This window comes from Paramisgurnus dabryanus, chromosome 18 (assembly GCF_030506205.2).
Source record: "Paramisgurnus dabryanus chromosome 18, PD_genome_1.1, whole genome shotgun sequence".
NCBI classification, from domain to species: domain Eukaryota; kingdom Metazoa; phylum Chordata; class Actinopteri; order Cypriniformes; family Cobitidae; genus Paramisgurnus; species Paramisgurnus dabryanus.
In genome coordinates this window covers 8,139,831-8,159,091 of record NC_133354.1, presented here as the reverse complement: position 1 = coordinate 8,159,091, position 19,261 = coordinate 8,139,831, and the positions used below count along the sequence as shown (strand labels likewise).

Below are 19,261 nucleotides of genomic sequence, written 5' to 3'. Positions count from 1 at the left end.
TAAATTTTTTTTTGAAAATGTTAGTTCCTTGAGGGCTTAAACAATGATTGAAAATTGTTGCGGAGGATGAGAAAATTGGTCTTGGACACATTTATATTCCTTATAATTGTCTCTACATTTACAAATGATCACCAAATACCACATGTTACTTTACTGTACATGTTTATAGTATAACATGCACTGAAGCTTTTAATTTTTTTAATTTTTTTATTATAAATATTTCCATGTCAAAGAACCCAAATGCAGTCATGGACACGTTGCGGTAATGAAAATGTTTCCCTTAATGTGGAAAAACAACAAAATTGGTTTGTATGATGTCATTTGAAATCATGTGCAAAATAGTACATGATGAGATGTTTGTAACTGTATGCTTCTTATTTTGATACTCTTACTTGGCATTTACTTTTTTTATCAAAATGTTTCATGACACCTCATAAGTCTAATTTCGTGAGAATCACCCACTTACAAACATCAATGCAACGCAACTTCAACGCTTCAAAAAGTAAAATTACACCAAAACACAACAAGTGGCACAATTAGAGGCATTCGTAACACAAAACAGGATGAGACAAGGTATGCACCATAGTGTAATACTTATGTTTTGTACAAATCCCATACCCTAAATACTGTAAAGCATTTTTCTTAGCAAGCTTCACTAATAAATAATTGTTTGCATTTAAATTACACTACAAATCCTGCAAATGAGTGCGAATGTGAAGCTCGTTCAATAAAAATCTATTATGCATGTAAAACAATCATTATACAACCATAAATCTCATATCGAGAGCCTGGGGACTTTCACAGTAACTATAATAACGTTCCTCTCCTTGTTTTGCAGCAGTCAGTACAGAAGCATGCGGCAGACGAACAGTCTGTACAGCCATGTACGCTGTCTGAACAAAGAAATGCAAAATACACAAGACACTGCGGACTCGACAGGAGAGGGGCATGAAAAGACTTCATTAATATGAACGAAACATCTGCATACCAGCATATGTTTTAGGAAATCACCCGACGTGGTGCTACTGTAGCTTCATCTAACTATATGACAATCAGGATGCATTAAGTGGTGCATGGCCTTAACATATGGTGCTTGTCATAACAGACACAGACTGTCTGTACGGTCAAACTGATTCATTAATGCCACTTAGTGTTAGTAGATTGGCATCGAAGGGAACCACATTGGATGGCTCGCTATGGTGCCACTACTCTATATGCAGATGACCATCATTGACGTTAATTGATGGCAAAGGGTCTGGTAATTAAGCAACCTACTTTGGCAGCAGTTTTGTGGATATCACTGTTTTTTTAGATAATTGCAAGTTTGGTGAATAAACAACTAATTATAGTTAAATCTAAAATGTTAAAGCGTAAACAAATAATAAAAATGTAAATGTAAGAATTCATTATTCGTGTCAGCATTTGGGTGTTCCTGTGAAGCTGATCCAAACAAAAAGCCACCTCAAAATCTCTTGATATTCTTCTAAGACATCGGACGACATGGGACGCTCTTTTTATCTACTGTAAGTCTGTAGTATTGCTTTACCCATTTTAATGCCCTGCATCTGCTTGCTTATAGAAATATTACATAATGCTTAATTCAAATGCGAATCTGACCATTAAGTAACTCAAGAAAATAAAATATTTAATGGTATAAAATAGTTGGATCTAAATGAGGGCACTTGTATGTTATACAACCAGCATCTAAGTACTCTGTGTTCTCCCTTTGCATCTGTGTACACAGGCTTGCGTAGAGACCTGGCGTTCAGTAAAAGCATCAAGCTTTGATTCACTGCTTACTGAATCAAAGAGGACTCTTCAGACAGCTGAAGCAGTAAAAGTCAGACTGCAGGAACTGTTTGCTTCTCAAATCAAGGCGTTTAGCAACACAGTAGAAAAAAGTACAGCTATTTTTAACTGAGTCCTGATTGTGTAAGGCACTTCATCAAGGATAAAAGGTCTTTGCAATGGGAAAGAAAAACAACTTTTTGCAGAGCTTATTTGAACAGGCTTATAGAGCAAAATGTATATATGTAAGCATATATGTGACCCTGGACCATAAAACCAGTCATATGTAGCATGGGTATATTTGTAGCAATATATACACTCATACTAATACTGTGTTTGACCCCCTTTCGCCTTCAGAACTGCCTTAATTCTACGTGGCATTGATTCAACAAGGTGCTGAAAGAATTCTTTAGAAATGTTGGCTCATATTGATAGGAGAGCATCTTGCAGTTGATAGAGATTTGTGGGATGCACATCCACGGCACGAAGCTCCCGTTCCACCACATCCCAAAGATGCTCTATTGGGTTGAGATCTGGTGACTGTGGGGGCCATTTTAGTACAGTGAACTCATTGTCATGTTCAAGAAACCAATTCGAGCTTTGTGACATGGTGCATTATCCTGCTGGAAGTAGCCATCAGAGGATGGGTACATGGTGGTCATAAAAAATGGACATCGTCAGAAACAATGCTCAGGTAGGCCGTGGCATTTATACAATGCCCAGTTGGCACTAAGGGGCCTAAAGTGTGCCAAAAAACATCCCCCACACCATTACACCCCCACCAGCAGCCTGTACAGTGGTAACAAGGCATGGATCCATGATCTCATTCTGTTTACTCCAAATTCTGACTCTACCATTTGAATGTCTCAACAGAAATCGAGACTTATCAGACCAGTGGCCAGTTGCATAAAACTTAAAGACTAGTCTTAAAAGTTAGTCATGAATTTTTTTCTTCAAGACGGATCATAACTGTTTTAAGTATGTTACATAAAAAGGTAGATTGGTCTAATTTAAATCCATATAATAAGACTGATTAGCACTAACTAATTGCTTGTTAGTTAGAATCATTCTTAAGACGCAGTCTTAACGTCACGGCTATGTTTATGCAACCGGCCACAGGCAACATTTTTCCAGTCTTCAACTGTCCAGTTTTGGTGAGCTTGTGCAAATTGTAGCCTCTTTTTTCTATTTGTAGTGGAGATGAGTGGTACCCGGTGGGGTGTTCTGCTGTTGTAGCTCATCCTCCTCAAGGTTGTGCGTGTTGTGGCTTCACAAATGCTTTGCTGCATACCTCGGTTGTAACAAGTGGTTATTTCAGTCAAAGTTGCTCTTCTATCAGCTTGAATCAGTCTGCCCATTCTCCTCTGATCTCTAGCATCAACAAGGCATTTTCGCTCACAGGACCCCGTGGTTCAGGGTCATATATTTTATTACAGAATAAATGTTCTAGGCCAGTGGTTCTCAAACTTTTTCGGCATGTGGCCCCCATGCACAGTGCATGCGTTTGTGCCCCCCCCCCCCAGAAAATGTATGACATAAAACTTAAAATGTAATTAAACAAAACATTTTAAAAGATACACTGTGGAGCAGTTGGTTACTCTGATGTTTAATTACACAGAATTTATGATAAATAATTTTTTTATAAAATGTCATAAAACTGGGGCGCCTCTAGCACAAGGCCCCCAGTTTGAGATCCACTGCCCTTTGTTGAACTTTGTCAACAGGTTTGCATAAAAACACACCAGGGTTAGTTACTGTAGGTTTCATTCTATATGACATAATCTGATCCAAATTCAGATTTTGTATTTTCTTTATTGTTTTCTTTGTGCATGGTACACTGTTTATCGATTTTATTAAAAAGAATTTCTCAAGAGAAATGTTCACTTTTGCATAATTTGCATAAAAATTTGCAATGGTAAAGCTTTTAAATATCAACTTAGAATATCAGCTATTGACATTTTCAGTTAAAAAAATAATTGTATGTGACTTCTAGCAGCCCACATTGGTGAAAGGGCCGTCTGTGTTCAGAAGTCCAGAGTGTCGTGTTGATATCGCAGTCGTGGGCTGTTCTCACTGTAGAACTGACTGAACCAGCGTCTGTGTTTCTGTATGGCCGAGTCTTCCTTCACAAGCATTGGATTGGAGATGTACGTCTTGTTGTTCCAGATCATCACATCTCGTTCAAACTGTTACAGAAAAACAACCACTGTTTCAAACCTGCATCTTTTGGTAACTTTAGTATAACATATAGTACACCAATACTGCCAATAAATGCCCAATGTTATTCTGAAGTCTGAAGAGCAGGGTGGTGATAGCAGATATAGTTTAATGCTGATATACAGTACTGTGTAAAAGTCTTAGGCCACCACCACCAGACTTGTTGTTTTAAAAGTTGAAATGTCCATCCATATTTACAACCCCAAATCAGAAAAAGTTGGGAAACTGTAGAAATTGTGAGTAAAAAAGGAACGGAATAATTTACTAATCTCATAAACGTATATTTTATTTACAATAGAATATTAATAACATATCAAATGTTGAAAGTGAGATATTTTGAAATGTCATGCCAAATATTGGCTCATTTTGGATTTCATGAAAGCTACACATTCCAAAAAAAGTTGGGACAGGTAGCAATTAGAGGCCAGAAAATTTAAATGTACATATAAGGAACAGCTTAAGGACCAATTTGCAACTTATTAGGTCAATTGGCAACATGATTGGGTATAAAAAAGCCTCTCAGAGTGGAAGTGTCTGTCAGAAGTCAAGATGGGCAGAGAATCACCAATTCCCCCAATGCTGCGGCGAAAAATAGTTTTCTGAGTTTCTCAGAGAAAAATTGCAAAGAGTTTGAAGTTATCATCATCTACAGTGCATAATATCATCCAAAGATTCAGAGAATCTGGAACAATCTCTGTGCGTAAGGGTCAAGGCTGAAAAACCATACTTGATGCCCGTGATCTTCGGGCTCTTAGACGGCACTGCATCACATACAAGAATGCTACTGTAATGGAAATCACAACATGGGCTCAGGAATACTTCCAGAAAACATTGTCGGTGAATACAATCCATCATTCGCTGTTGCCAGCTAAAACTCTATAGGTCAAACAAGAAGCCATATCTAAACATGACCCAGATGCGCAGGTGTTTTCTCTGGGCCAAGGCTCATTTAAAATGGACTTTGTCAAAGTGGAAAACTGTTCTGTGGTCAGACGAATCAAAATTTGAAGTTCTTTTTGGAAAACTGGGACGCCATTTCATCCGGACTAAAGAGGACAATGACAACCCAAGTTGTTATTAGCGCTCATTCCAGAAACCTGCATCTCTGAGGGTTTTGGGTTGCATGAGTGCGTGTGGCATGGGCAGCTTACACATCTGTAAAGGCACCATCAATGCTGAAAGGTTTATCCAAGCATATGCCTTCATTCAGACGTCGTCTCTTTCAGGGAAGACCTTGCATTTTCCAATATGACAATGCCAGACCACATACTGCATCAATTACAATGTCAAGACTGCATAGAAGAAGGATTTGAGTACTGAAATGGCCAGCCTGCAGTCCAGACCTGTCACCCACAGAAAATATTTGGCGCATCATAAAGAGGAAGATGCGATAAAGAAGACCTAAGACAGTTAAGCAACTAGAAGCCTGTTTTAGACAAGAATGGGACAACATTCCTATTCTTAAACATTGGTCCTCCTCCAGCTGTTCCTTATATGTACATTTAAATTTTCTGGCCTCTTATTGCTACCTGTCCCAACTTTTTTTGGAATGTGTAGCTCTGATGAAATCCAAAATGAGCCAATATTTGGCATGACATTTCAAAATATCTCACTTTCAACATTTTATATGTTATCTATATTCTATTGTGAATAAAATACAAGTTTACGAGATTTGTAAATTATTTCATTCCTTTTTTACTCACAATTTCTACAGTGTCCAAACGTTTTCTGATTTGGGGTTGTATTTTTCAATCTATTTTATTAAGATAAAATCAGAAAATACAGGAAATATGTAAAAAAAAAAAACCAATCAGGACTAAATGTCTCCTTTAGGCATTGTCTGTGTTAAGTGTGACCTCTCTTGTCACTAAACACATCTTGAGCGTTTTTGAGCAGAATGAAGTAAAAAGAATAATTTCTTTAAAAATAGAAATGAGGATTTAATTTTATTTAGGTTTAAGAGATCCTGCAGTTTCCTGCTATTGCTTAAGTGGAAGGGGAGTTTATCCTAAAAACTTGACACATCAGTTTACATTTTTATACAGTTTTTATTACTACATACACATTACCTGTATTTTCTGGATGTATTATATTAAAGAGACTGATAAATAATTATATATGATCACTATAACATTGCAAAAACAACAAATCTTATTCTGGCATGACTTTTGCACAGTACTGTATGAAAATGTTCATTCTATATTCAATGATCAACAATTAAAAATTGTCAAAATGTATCATTTGTTAATCAAACCGATTATCGGTTATCAGCCATTGCCGATAATCTCAAAATGGCCAAACATAATATAAGCTGAATTAAAAACTTGATACAGAGTAGTGCCCAAAAGTGATGTCCAACTTTGAACAATTGACATCTTCCATCTTTATTTAAAGGTGCAATATAGGACTTTAGATGGATCTTTTGACAGAAATGAAATAAAATATACATAACTATATTAAAGCTGCCGTCGGCAACTCTGGAGGATTGAGCAGTTTCCAAATGTTTACAATTTCATGTCCCTCCCCCACAACCAACGGGCAATCTCTGTTCGAGCTCGCCCTCGTCAGTGCGTGTGCACCAGTACAATCAGCATCTCTTTTATCATAAACCCTTTAGATGTGTCTGCAGCAGGCACTTATTTTGACAAGACACGTGATGCACACAGGATCTCTCACAACTATGGTTTAATCTAACCTGGGGGAATGCAAATAATGCACACGTTTTCCCCACGGACATTCCTTTTGGCCACAACTGTATGTTGTTTTATATCATTAATTGTAACATAATGAAATGCTTCCTGGTTAATTTCTCTGTTGTAACAGTATAAAAAGGATGATAAACTAATGTAAAAATATCAAGCCTCATAGACGGTTTCAGCAGTAACAACATAAACGAGCGTCTTTTGTGGTCAACACGTAACAGATGATCTTTGTGTTACCTGGATACATTCTGCACGAAGAATGAACTTGGGTACGAGGGGAGGAATGGTGCTCTGGTAGAAGATGGTGTGTGATACACATTGCAGTAATGGCTCGACCGGGGTCACACAGTGCATCATCACACCCCTTCCCAGGAAACTGTGTTCGAATAGCAAGAAGACAACACCTGGACCGACCTACACATGTGAATAATATTACATTATTAATATGAATAATTATGTCATTAAAATAACATTGACAGGCTAATGAACCAGGAATAAAATAATCATTTGTCCATTGATCACCCTAAGTAATCACGTCTTAACACCCCAGGTTAACCAATTTCTTTAACTCTTTCCCCGCCATTGACGAGATATCTCGTCAATTAAGAGAAAACGCTTCCCCGCCAATGACGAGATTTTCTGTCTTTCCGCAATACCGCTATTATCCACCAGGTGGCGCCCTTCTGCAACTTTTTAAACCCAGAAGTATTGCCCTATGGCAAGCGGCTGCATGTCCGTGTCTGTTTTAAAGATCGCTCCGAATGGGATCTCTATGAAAAGTCCGTCACAAAAATGGAATTATCTCTGCTTTTTGCTCAAAATGTGGTGTTTTTGCAGAATACCCATATTCAAAAGCTGATTGCAAAAGAACCACTGAAGGTAGGATGAAACGTTTTTTTTTTTTTTGAAAGCAGAGGGTCTGTTCTTTCATTTGGTATATTGTATGTTTATATATTTAAAGAAGAACATTTTCTGGAAGGCATTAAACTTTGGTGAAAATCATGAAAAATGCTGGCGCTAGCTGGCAACTTTTTTTTAAAACCTGGCGGTGAAAGAGTTAATGTGTGATCAAATCAAGTAGATTCAATTCCCCAAGATACATTTTTTTATATGTTATCCCTGTATTATGTACACAGTTTATTGCGCCTATCACAATGATAGCACAGCTTGCAAGATCATTCCAGAAATCAAACACATTTCAGAAAGGTTTCAAGCACAGCCTTGAATCTCGACCGTTCTCACACATACCATCAGTTTTATTCACCGTCACTATGGTGACAAGACAGTTCCTTTCAGCCTTGAAGAAAATTGACGGCACTGATGCTTAGACTGCTACACAAATACAAACACATTTCTACAGTATAAACAGTATAAAATAATTTTATATCTTTTACAGTACAGAATCTGAACTACAGATCTAACCCACAACAAGTCTTGAGTGCGACAAAAGCATCGCATTCAAAAATCTGTCACATCCCACTGTGATAATTTACAACCACAAGAGCTGATATTTCATTTGCATAATAGCATGCTGTACGTGCACTCGACTGACTGCTTATAATACAGCAAACAACCCTGACAACGCAAAGATCACGGCGCTGCAAGATCGGTCATGGCTTTATTTTCATTCATTTAATTACAGCAAGTCTCTTGACGTTTCTCGCGATCTAAGCGGCTCACCGGTGCCGTCAAACAGACGTCCTATCACTATCACTACCTGTCTTGCCAGGACGTCCAAATCGAGAAGAGGCCAATGCCGACCAAACACAGTGAGAGCGTGCTTCACCAACATCTGTGAGCAGTGTTTGTTTGGCTCGGGTTCTGGTTTCCACTCCACCTAGAAATGAAAACACACGTACATGTTTGTTTTTAACATTAGATAATCATGATGGATGTGCTTTTGAAACTTTGCAATGTTGAACCCATAAAAGATAACAACGGATGGCATTTTAACTCTTTCCTCGCCATTGACGACTTATCTTGTCAATCAAGAGAAAACATTTCTGTTCCAATGACACTTTCCTGACGGTAATTCTGTTATTCTGCTATTATCCACTAGATGTTACCCAATTTATAAAAAACTGAAGTGAAAACTTATTTAATTACATTTAAACTCTGTGTATGTTTTGATTTCGTCTTGAATCTGATCTCTAACAAAATACCTTTACAAAAATGCAATTATTTAAACTTTTTGCTTAAAAATTTTTATTTTTGAAGAAACCTAATTTAAGAGGTTATAAAAAGATTTTCAGAGGGCCGGTTCTTTCATTTGATTTATGTGTATGTTTGTATATTTATAGAAGAAAATTTTCTTGGAAGGCATTTTGTGAAAATTTTGTGGGGAAAAAATGCTAGTGTGGGCAATTTAAAAAAAAAAGGCTGGTGGGGAATAATATAAATTAATAGTTAATATAAAATTACTCATTTGTGTTTAACTAGAAAAAATAAGTTGTAAACTGGGTATTTACAGTCAAAATAAAACTGCCAGCTGTTTAATCTATTTTAACTAGTGCTGGGCAAAGATTAATCTAGATTAATGTGTGTAATTATTATGTATATAAACATTTACATGTGTATATATATTTATTTAGATTTGTATATTTTCTATATAATATATAAATAAAAAATGGATATATAAATAAATGTATGTGTGTGTGTTAAAATATACATAATAATTACACACAGTAAAAACACATATTTTATGCAAAAACCCACTTTAGATTAATCTTAGCCCAGCACTTTAAAGGGACTTAAAGGGACACTCCACTTTTTTTGAAAATATGCTCATTTTCCAGCTCCCAGAGTTAAACATTTGATTTTTACTGTTTTGCAATCCATTCAGCCGATCTACGGGTCTGGCGGTGTCACTTTTAACTTAGCTTAGCATAATGCATTGAATCTGATTAGACCATTAGCATGGCGCTAAAAAAAATAACCAAAAAGTTTAAATATTTTCCTATTTAAAACTTGACTCTTCTGTAGTTACATCGTGTACTAAGACTGACGGAAAATTTGTTGCGATTTTCTAGGCCGATATGGTTAGGAACTATACTCTCATTTCTGGCGTAAATCAAGGACTTTGCTGCTGCAGCAGGCGTAGTGATATTACGCAGTATACTCACTGCCCGAAGATAGTCCTCTTAGTTACTTTCAATAGCAGGAGACTATTTTCGGGCACGGTGTAATTGCTTCCCTTGCAGCCATGTTACGGCAGCAAAGTCCTAGCCATATCGGCCTAGAAATTCGCAACTTTTAATTTTCCGTCGGTCTTACACAATTGAAATACAGAAGAGTCAAGTTTTAAATAGGAAAAATATTGAAACTCTTTGGTTATTTTTTAGCCCAATGCTAATGATCTAATCAGATTCAATGGATTATGCTAAGCTATGCTAAAAATGGTACCGCTAGACCCGGAGATCAGCTGAATGGTTTCCAAAACGGTAAAAATCTGTTAACGGTAAAAAATAATTTTAACTCTGGAAAATGTGCATATTTTCAAAAAAAGTGGAGTGTCCCTTTAATAATAAGAATTTCAAGGGATAAAACAAATCTTTTGTGTGAATTATTTGGATGTCTGAAGCATTTCTAACCTTCCAATCATGTCTTATAAACTCCCAGGTCTTGCTGTTGGTGTAGCGGAGATCAACGCCACTGACGATTCCTGGAGTGTGGAGATGAGCCAGATGTGCAATATCTGCAGCATTTTCTGGAATTTCCTGAGAAAAGGACATTGATAAAGTATGCATAACATAAAAATGTGTACTTTGTAAAGGTCCACTGTGTAGATTTTTGGAGCTATGGTAGCCGCAACAGGACAAACATGTAATCATCTGAAACAACATACAGTAGTGACAAAACACGTTCTACAGATCAGTTTGTCCATTAAGGGCTACCGTACAAACATGGCGGCACAAAATTGCGACTTCCATGTAAGGGGACCCACTTTGTATGTAGATAAAATGACTCTTTCAAAGGTAATAAAAACAATACAGTTCACTTAGTAAGGTCTTTATGCACCACTAAAAATATAAGTATGTATATTATATTGCATTTCAGTAAAGAGATCGTTTAAAAAGTTACACAATGCACCTTTAATGCAAAAATGATGTCTGTTAAATGCAACAATAAACTCATGGGTATTCAATGGCCCTACAGGAAATTTGCCCATATGTAGCCTTACCTCAATATGTGCATTGATGAAGTGCTCGGTACGACCGCGGTAAACCCATTCTCCACGCGTGATCTCACTTTGTTCTGGCACTGTCCAACTGGGCTCTGACCCATCACAGTGAAACCACACCAGAACCTGTCCGTTGATCTCACAGCTGGGCCAGCAGCGCACCTTCGCAAACTCAGGCACTAGAGAGCCATAAATATCTTAGTAAGAATATATGTATTACTCAGAAAGTAGACCTAATGCATTACCATAATTGAACTGGTTTATGTCAAGCGTTTTAATATTATTTATAAATTTTAAAACCCACCGACGTGCCCTGAAATACAGTAAGCAGCTATGTTTGATGTATTCATGCAATTTCTAAATTAATTTAGTGTGGGGCATACTCAGAGAAGTGGCTCCTCCTATTAAAATAGCCAATATCATTTAGTTTACCTCACAGCCTGGAATCTGATTAAAAGCTGAAGTGCAGAATGATGTCATAAAAATTATTGATCCATAAAGAAAGGAAGAGGCTGCATGCTTTGAATGCTTATGCTTATATCTTCTAAATGTGAATTTCGTCAGTGTTTTGGAGCACACTAGTTTCACTCTCAGAAAAAATGGTAGAAAAGTTGTCACTGGGGCGGTACCTTTTAACTCTTTCCCCGCCATTGACGAGATATCTCGTCAATCAAGAGAAAATGCTTCCCCGCCAATGACGAGTTTTTCCGTCTTTCCGCAATACCGCTATTATCCGCAACTTTTTAAACCCGGAAGTATTGCCCTATGGCAAGCTGCTGCATGTCCGTGTCTGTTTTAAAGATCGCTCTGAATGGGATCTCTATGAAAAGTCCGTCACAAAAATGGAATTATCTCTGCTTTTTGCTCAAAATGTGGTGTTTTTGCAGAAACCTACCCATATTCAAAAAGCTGATTACAAAAGAACCACTGAAGGTAGGATGAAACGTTTTTTTTTTTTGAAAGCAGAGGGTCTGTTTTTTCATTTGGTATATTGTATGTTTATATATTTGAAGAAGAAAATTTTCTGGAAGACATTAAACTTTTGTGAAAATCATGAAAAACGCTGGCGCTGGCTGGCAACTTTTTTTTAAACGCTGGCGGTGAAAGAGTTAAAGGGCACCTATTATGGCCTTTTTACAAGATGTCTCAGGTGTTCCCAAAATGTGTCTGTAAAGTTTCGGCTCAAAATACCTCATAGATGATTTATTAAAGCATGTCCAAAATGTTTTAATATCTATACCTTTAACTCTTTCCCTGCCAGCATTTTTTTTAAGTTGCCAGCCAGCACCAGCATTCTTTAAGATTTTTACACAAGTTTAATACCTTCCAGAAAATAGTTTTCTTTAAATATATAAACATACAATATATCAAATGAAAGAACAGACTCTCTGCTTTCAAACAAAAAAAGTTTAATCCTACCTTCATTAGTTCTCTTTTGATCCCTTCTGAAAGGGTAGGTTTCTTCAAAATCACAAAATGTATAGAGATTAAATTTTTGTTAAGGACTTTTGATAGAGATCAGGTGTAGAGCGTTCCTCAAAACATACAGGGATATCCAGCCGTTTGCCCTAGGGCGATACTTCCGGGTTCTATATATTGCGGAAGAGTGCCACCTGGCGGATAGCTGGAAATACTCGTCATTGGGAAGTGTTTAAGCAGGGAAAGAGTTAAATGCAAATTAGCAACACCTCCTCACTTCCTTAGAAAAACAAACAGTGAGCGCGTTTAATTAAAATAGATCTGATTAATACAGTCTGAGACAATAGTATGTCGTGGACAGAGTACAACTCACTGAGGGTGGAAACTATGGTATAGGAGGCGGGGCTGTATCAATGTGACCTCACATTGATCAGAGACTCAAAACACTAACAGCATGTCAAATGAGACTGCTTTGGTGTAATGGGGATTAAAAAACAAGGAGTGATTCTAATAAATGATGGTAACCACATCGTTGATGGTACCCAATGACTTCCATAGTAGCAAAAACGAATACTATGGAATTCAATGGGTTCCATCAACTGTGTGCTTACCATTATTGATCAAAATATCTTCTTTTGTGTTCAGCAGAATAAAGAAACTCGTTATCCATGGGTAGACAATCCCTTAAAGTCTTACACAGTCATACTACAAGCAAAAAAGTTTAGTTTTGATTTTATGGGGATATCACTGAATCAACCTGTAATCGTTAAAAAAAAAACTAAATTACTAAAGAGATAGCTCTAAATGTCACAAATGTACATATATAACATTGCTTAAAATCAGTGATATATCAGTATATGTATTAATAAAATTATAATGCACCATCTCTTACCTTTATCTGCATATGGAATCTTGACACATTTTCCATCTATCCCTCGAAACTGCCAGCCGTGGAAAGGGCATTCGATGCAGCCCCCCACAACTCTCCCCCCTACAGCCAGGTTTGCACCTAAATGGGGGCAATAAGCATCCACTACATAGGCTTTGCCATCCTGTCCACGAAACACTGCCACCTGCTGTCCTGAAAAGCAAACAAGCACACAAATAACATTTCATTTCGCTGTGGGGAAAACACTAAAGCTAAACACAGACAGAATCGCCTACAGAGGGCAGTATTGCTTCTTTTATTTCTTAAAAAGAGCCACGTTGTGTCTCCAAATTCTTTGGGAACCTGCCATGGACCATCATTGTGAAGGGATTTTTGTTGAGAAAAGGCCTGCTTGCTTGCTTGCGTTCCCAGCATTTCGAGGTGGTATGCTGTACTGCTAATGACTGATATCTAATAACTTATATGTTTATGGTTTTAACTTATACAAATGTTTTTATACTCTCTCATTTGTATACAGCTTTGGATAAGAGTGCTTACTAAATAAATAAATGTATACTTATACAGAGTTGTTACATCCAATGATTAAATGTAATGATAAGATCTAGTTTATTATTATTAGTATTATTATTAGTTTGATGTTAGATCTCTCTCCATGACTGCATTATATTCACTATTCAGTCAACTCTATGCCAAGTTTTCAGTCTGCAAGCCAAGACACAGATGCAGAAGCTAGAGGATAAAGAAACGACTGATAAAATGAGAACCGTTTATTAAATAAATCCATGTTTTTGTCGAACTTCATCTGATCAGTACAATTTTAACCAATGTTATAATACTAAAGGCAGTGGGAAATAACTTTCACACTGAAAAAAATGATTAATTCAATTTACTCAATTTTTAAAGGTAAGTGGTTGCAATCAATTTATTTAAGCTGCATTTAAACAAATGTTTTTTTATATATAGCTTAAATGAATTAATTGCAACCACTTACCTTAAAGAATATTTTTTTTCAGTGCACAACATTGTCATGTGACCTTTTTGAAAACATGAAATCAAAATATTCCCATATCTTCCAAAACACAAGATTAAAAAACATCCATCAATCAATGTGTACCCCCATCACTGTTGGGGTCTCGGGGGAAAGCATAGCTGAAAAATGTATAAAACACAGATACAAAATATAAAAAGAATAACATTAAAAAAAACAAATAAAGTACAACACAGATGCGTACTTTGCAGGCCTGAAGTTGGACTGAAACTTCTCATATAACTGCATATTGATTGGATCCATCCAAATATCCTCTTCTTTTTAAGTTTGCAGATTTATGCCAGATTAAACTTCAACATGCACCACACCTTCTGTCATTTAGTCAGAGGTTAGTTAATAATTATTGGGGTTTTTTTGCCAAGCTGCAGCTTTTACATAACCAGACATATGCATATCAAACATGCATATCAAGTCCAATGCATTCCCGCAGAACAGTAAAACCTTGTTTTCCTCTCTCTGTCTCTCTCTCTCTCCCCAGGTCTACATCTGTAACTCTTTGTTTATTATGCTGACCTGAGGAGTTTTATTAGCCTGCAATGCAGCGTCTCAGATGACAAAATCGCATACAAACAGTGGAAACAACACAAGCCCTTACGGTAAAGAAACGTTGGTATGAAAACTGGCAATGGTAATACATTCTGACTATATGTATTTATACAACGTGTTTATGCTGTGTAAGCATATCAGTTATCATATCAATTATCTGATTTCTGTCAGACATCCAGCCAATAGCCCACTTAACGTCAAGGTCTTATGAAATGCACATCAATACTGAACGTAGCAGTAACTGCTAGCAATGAAATGTTTTACTCTTTGAGATCATTTAATGAAAGTCTACTTAGCTGCATCACTGTTTAGTGGTAGATAATGCTTTTCGTCTGTGGCTTTGAGGTTAAAAGTGCAAGAACAATGTGATTTTAATGACGGTTAGGCATTTCGCAGGACTGGGCCTGACATAATTCGCCTCTGCCGTATTCTGTGCACATTTCTGTGCCTTCTTAATAGTACACATGCACTCTTAAAAATTATGCTATAAAAGAACCTATATTTGTCTTAATGGTTCTTTAAAGCATTTTTAAAGGAACACTCCACTTTTTTTGAAGAGTTAGAGTTAAACATTTGAGTTTTACCGTTTTGGAATCCATTCAGCCGATCTCCGGGTCTGGCGGTACCATTTTTAGCATAGCTTAGCATAATCCATTGAATCTGATTAGACCATTAGCATCGCGCGTAAAAAAATAACCAAAGAGTTTCGATATTTTTCCTATTTAAAACTTGACTCTTCTGTAGTTACATTGTGCATTAAGACCGACTGAAAATTAAAAGTTGCTATTACCAAGGCCGATATGGCTAGGAACTGTACTCTCATGCCGATGCAATAATACAGGACTTTGCTGCCATACCATGGCTTCAGCAGGCGCAATAATATTACGCAACGCCTGAAAATAGTCCCCTTGGTAACTTTTAATGGCAGGAGACTATTTTCGGGCACTGCGTAATATAATTTGGTAATTTCTTATCAATGGTCGTTTCAGCGCGATGCTAATGGTCTAATCAGATTCAATGGATTGTGCTAAGCTAGGCTAAAAGTGATACCGCCAAAACCTGAGATCGGCTAAATTGATTACCAAAACGGTAAAGTGTTTAACTCTAGACGAGCTGGAAAACAAGCCTATTTTCAAAAAAAGTGAAGTGTTCCTTTAACATCTGAAAAACCTTTATTATTTTCCAAAAGGTCCTTAAGGTGATAAAAGGTTCTTTAGATTATAAAAGTGTATAAAGAAATGATTGTTTGAAGAACAAAAAAAAAGGTTCTTCTTTGGCATCGCTGTGAAAGCACCTGTATTTTTGTGGTCACTTTATTGTTGGGATATGACTATGAGACTGGTTGACAAAAATGTTGCTGACATTCACTTTTTGGACTCAAATCTTAATCCATCATCTCTGTAATATTTTAATGTTTAACTTCATTTATAATGTAAAAGAAAAAGAACTTAAGTTTTAGTTTTTTTTAAAGTCAAATTTAAGAGGGAAATTTATTTGCAAACACCAAACATTAACTTAAATCTTCTGTGTGGGTTTAAGTAAGAATTTGTGTGTTTCCCCTTCACTTCCGTTTTAGGTGATAACTTTTGGTTAGCTTTAAGCAAAGGGGTTTACAGAAAAAGGGCATTGAAAGGGCATGACAGGTTTAATAGTCTCCAGGTTGCATGATCACAACAGTCATGTCTGTATCTCGATGACAAAACTACAAAGGCGTCTTGTTTGATATTTTCACTTAAAACCAAAGGTCTTTGCAACATGATAACCCCTAAGCAACTCGTCTAAGCAACAGACACTTAAACATAACAAAAAGATTTACTTTGTTAGAATAACAAAAGACAAAGACTTGGATTAAGCCCTAGCGTACGTGCAATGTCGGGGCTGCACGTACACATGAGCTTTATCATAGGTTCAGTCTGTCACTTCTTCAGCAACCTTGTCTTGTTTGCTTATAACCCAGAATGCTCAGCATCTTTCAGAAGTTTGTGACATAGGTTTATCCAAATCCAGCTCTATAACCTTCCCGATTTTGTATGCCACAAACAAAAACAGTGTCCAAGTGATATTGATATTAATTTATATATATATAACAACATACTGCCTTTTAGATCTTCCTGTAGCTTAGATTGTGGCGCATAACACTTAACAGTGGCAAGGTCAAGTCACTTTGGACTGCCAAATGCAAAAAAACATTTAATTTCAAATAAATCCATTTAAGCAAATAAAATAAGAGTATGCATGCTTTTCTAAATGTCACGATTATGTGTATGTATTTACTGTATGTATAATGTATACTATTGTTCCTGTTCCATATTACTTTCCACTACTTCAAATTAGATTTTAGCTTATTGCAGTTCACTTATTTACTGTAGGTTGGCAGTGTGAGAAATTTAGTACAAATATTCATTACAGTATTTCAAGTATGCTGTATATAATCACACAAGTATATAATCACACAAAAACTAGACAATAGTGTTTCAAATAGCTAAAGTGTAGCAGGAGATGTAGTCACTGCTGGATGTCATATCAACAAATATCCCAAAAACTGGAAAAAGCATTTGGCAAATGTTCCTTTATCTACCCCCTTTGGTTACTGTAAGAGACCGTAAAAACATTTTGTTAGCTCTTTGTGAGAACAGCTGTGACCCACACACTAATAAGGTTTCTTTCCAGTGATGCCATAGAAGAACCATTTTTGGTTCCCCAAAGAACCTTTTAGTCAAAGGTTCTTCCACATTTTTGGTTTATGAAATATAGTCAGAACCATTGGTGCAACTAAAAGGTTCTGCGGTTATAGTCGCTTTGAATAAAAGCGTCTGCTAAATGCCTATGTGGATGTTAAGGGTTCTTCATAGCTTGCCAAAGAACCTTTAAGGAACCTGTGTTTTTGGAAGTGTATAAACAGTTTAACATTAGCTTTAGCCTTTAATGTCGGGGCGCCAGCGTCATCAACTTCGTTTCCGTTCTTGAGGTGACCTGAAAACCCATCTATGTTACAGAACTGTGAGCGCAGAGCTATTTCAGTATCACATCTGCGCCTGCGCAGCACTTAAGACACATGGCAGAAAATGTGCAGAGTGCGTCGTAGAGGAAACTATTTACATGTTTTAACTGTTAACTGGAACGCGTTCTTGCGTAAAAACGCGTCAGTCTGGGATACTGTCCGCGCTATTTTAAAACAGTTTGTCTATGTATGCATTTGGGAGACAATTGCGTTGCGTTTTTATGTAAAGTAGCATGATCAGTTCAACTTCAAATTGCAAAACGCGTCCATTATGGACTTCCCCCAGCTCAAGCATACGGACCAACAGTTAAAACATGACGCAGATTATGATGTCTGGTTTGTTGCGTGTTTTATATAGTTTCTGTACTGTTTTATAAATGAAGGAAACGAAAAAGAGGGCAAGAAATCCCACAGGACACGACATTTCTTGTGACGTGATTTTACCTCCCCTCTGATACCTACCCAGTACAGTCACACTCTTGACATCCCCTTTCTCCAGCATGTGAGAGTCCAGAACCCGATACCAGCCATTGGGATACACCGGCGGTAATTCTCCAGTCTTGCGCCTCCGCCGCACCTCGTTGGCCGCTTGCGCACGGGAGCGCCCGTCCTCTGCGATGTAGCCCACCTCATCCACGCCACGGAGCAACTCAAGGGGAGCGAATAACAATCTGTACAACCAGCCCAATGCTAAAAGAAATACTCCCGCGAGGATACAGGCAGCAGCTCGCGCAGGAGCACCGGCCAATCCGGTCCTCCGCCACAGCTCTGGGTATCCTGCACCGAAAAGCGCATGCGACGGATCTTGAACGTGCATCACGAAGGTGGCCGCGAGACCGATCGCGACCACCGCGGCCACTTTGACCATCAGTGATGTCCGTGAATTCTCCATGACAAACCGATCCGGTATCCTGTCACAAAGTGACAAACACACAGACTGTGACAAACAATCAGTGCTCTTGATTATTCATCCTGCCCACTTTGGTTTCTATGCAAACAGTGGTGTCGTTCACGCACCAAACAAAAGGTGTATGTTTATACATTGTTTCGTTTTTTTTGTCTAAGGGTAACGGCTTGTCCGTAGTGTTCAAGAGCGAGCGAAGTGAATAGGGGATGCGACGCTTGATTGACATCCGCGATGCCACGCCCACACACGTCAGGTGGTAAAAGCAGTGCTGCAGATTTTGAGTGTGCACGATTACCTCATGGGCAAAGTGAATTATTATTTAAACATTTGATTATTTGTTTTAAAAGGAAAACAAATATTTGATGTGGTTGTAAAAGGAACAATTGATCTAATATACAGTACTGGTACTGGTAAAAATTTAGGGTTACACACGTTAATTTAAACCAACTGCTGGGTTTTACCCTTTTTTACCCAACACTGGGTTGAAAATAACAATATATTTTTTAGAGTATATGTCGAATAAAACACAGAAGCACCAGATATATGGTTTAATATTTCAATAAA

The 19,261-nt window shown here is 37.3% G+C and overlaps 1 protein-coding gene across 1 annotated transcript; it reads right to left on the bottom strand.

Moving 5' to 3' along the window:
• Positions 1-3,378: 3,378 nt before the first annotated feature.
• On the bottom strand, positions 3,379-19,148 carry LOC135721630 (cholesterol 7-desaturase nvd). The gene is made up of 7 exons (XM_065244014.1): positions 18,253-19,148; positions 13,199-13,387; positions 10,888-11,066; positions 10,298-10,423; positions 8,425-8,544; positions 6,945-7,121; positions 3,379-3,974 (listed from the first exon to the last, which is right to left on the bottom strand). Exons 1-7 carry the CDS (start codon positions 18,680-18,682, stop codon positions 3,813-3,815), a joined length of 1,383 nt encoding a protein of 460 aa, XP_065100086.1. The 5' UTR covers positions 18,683-19,148; the 3' UTR covers positions 3,379-3,812.
• Positions 19,149-19,261: the final 113 nt, after the last annotated feature.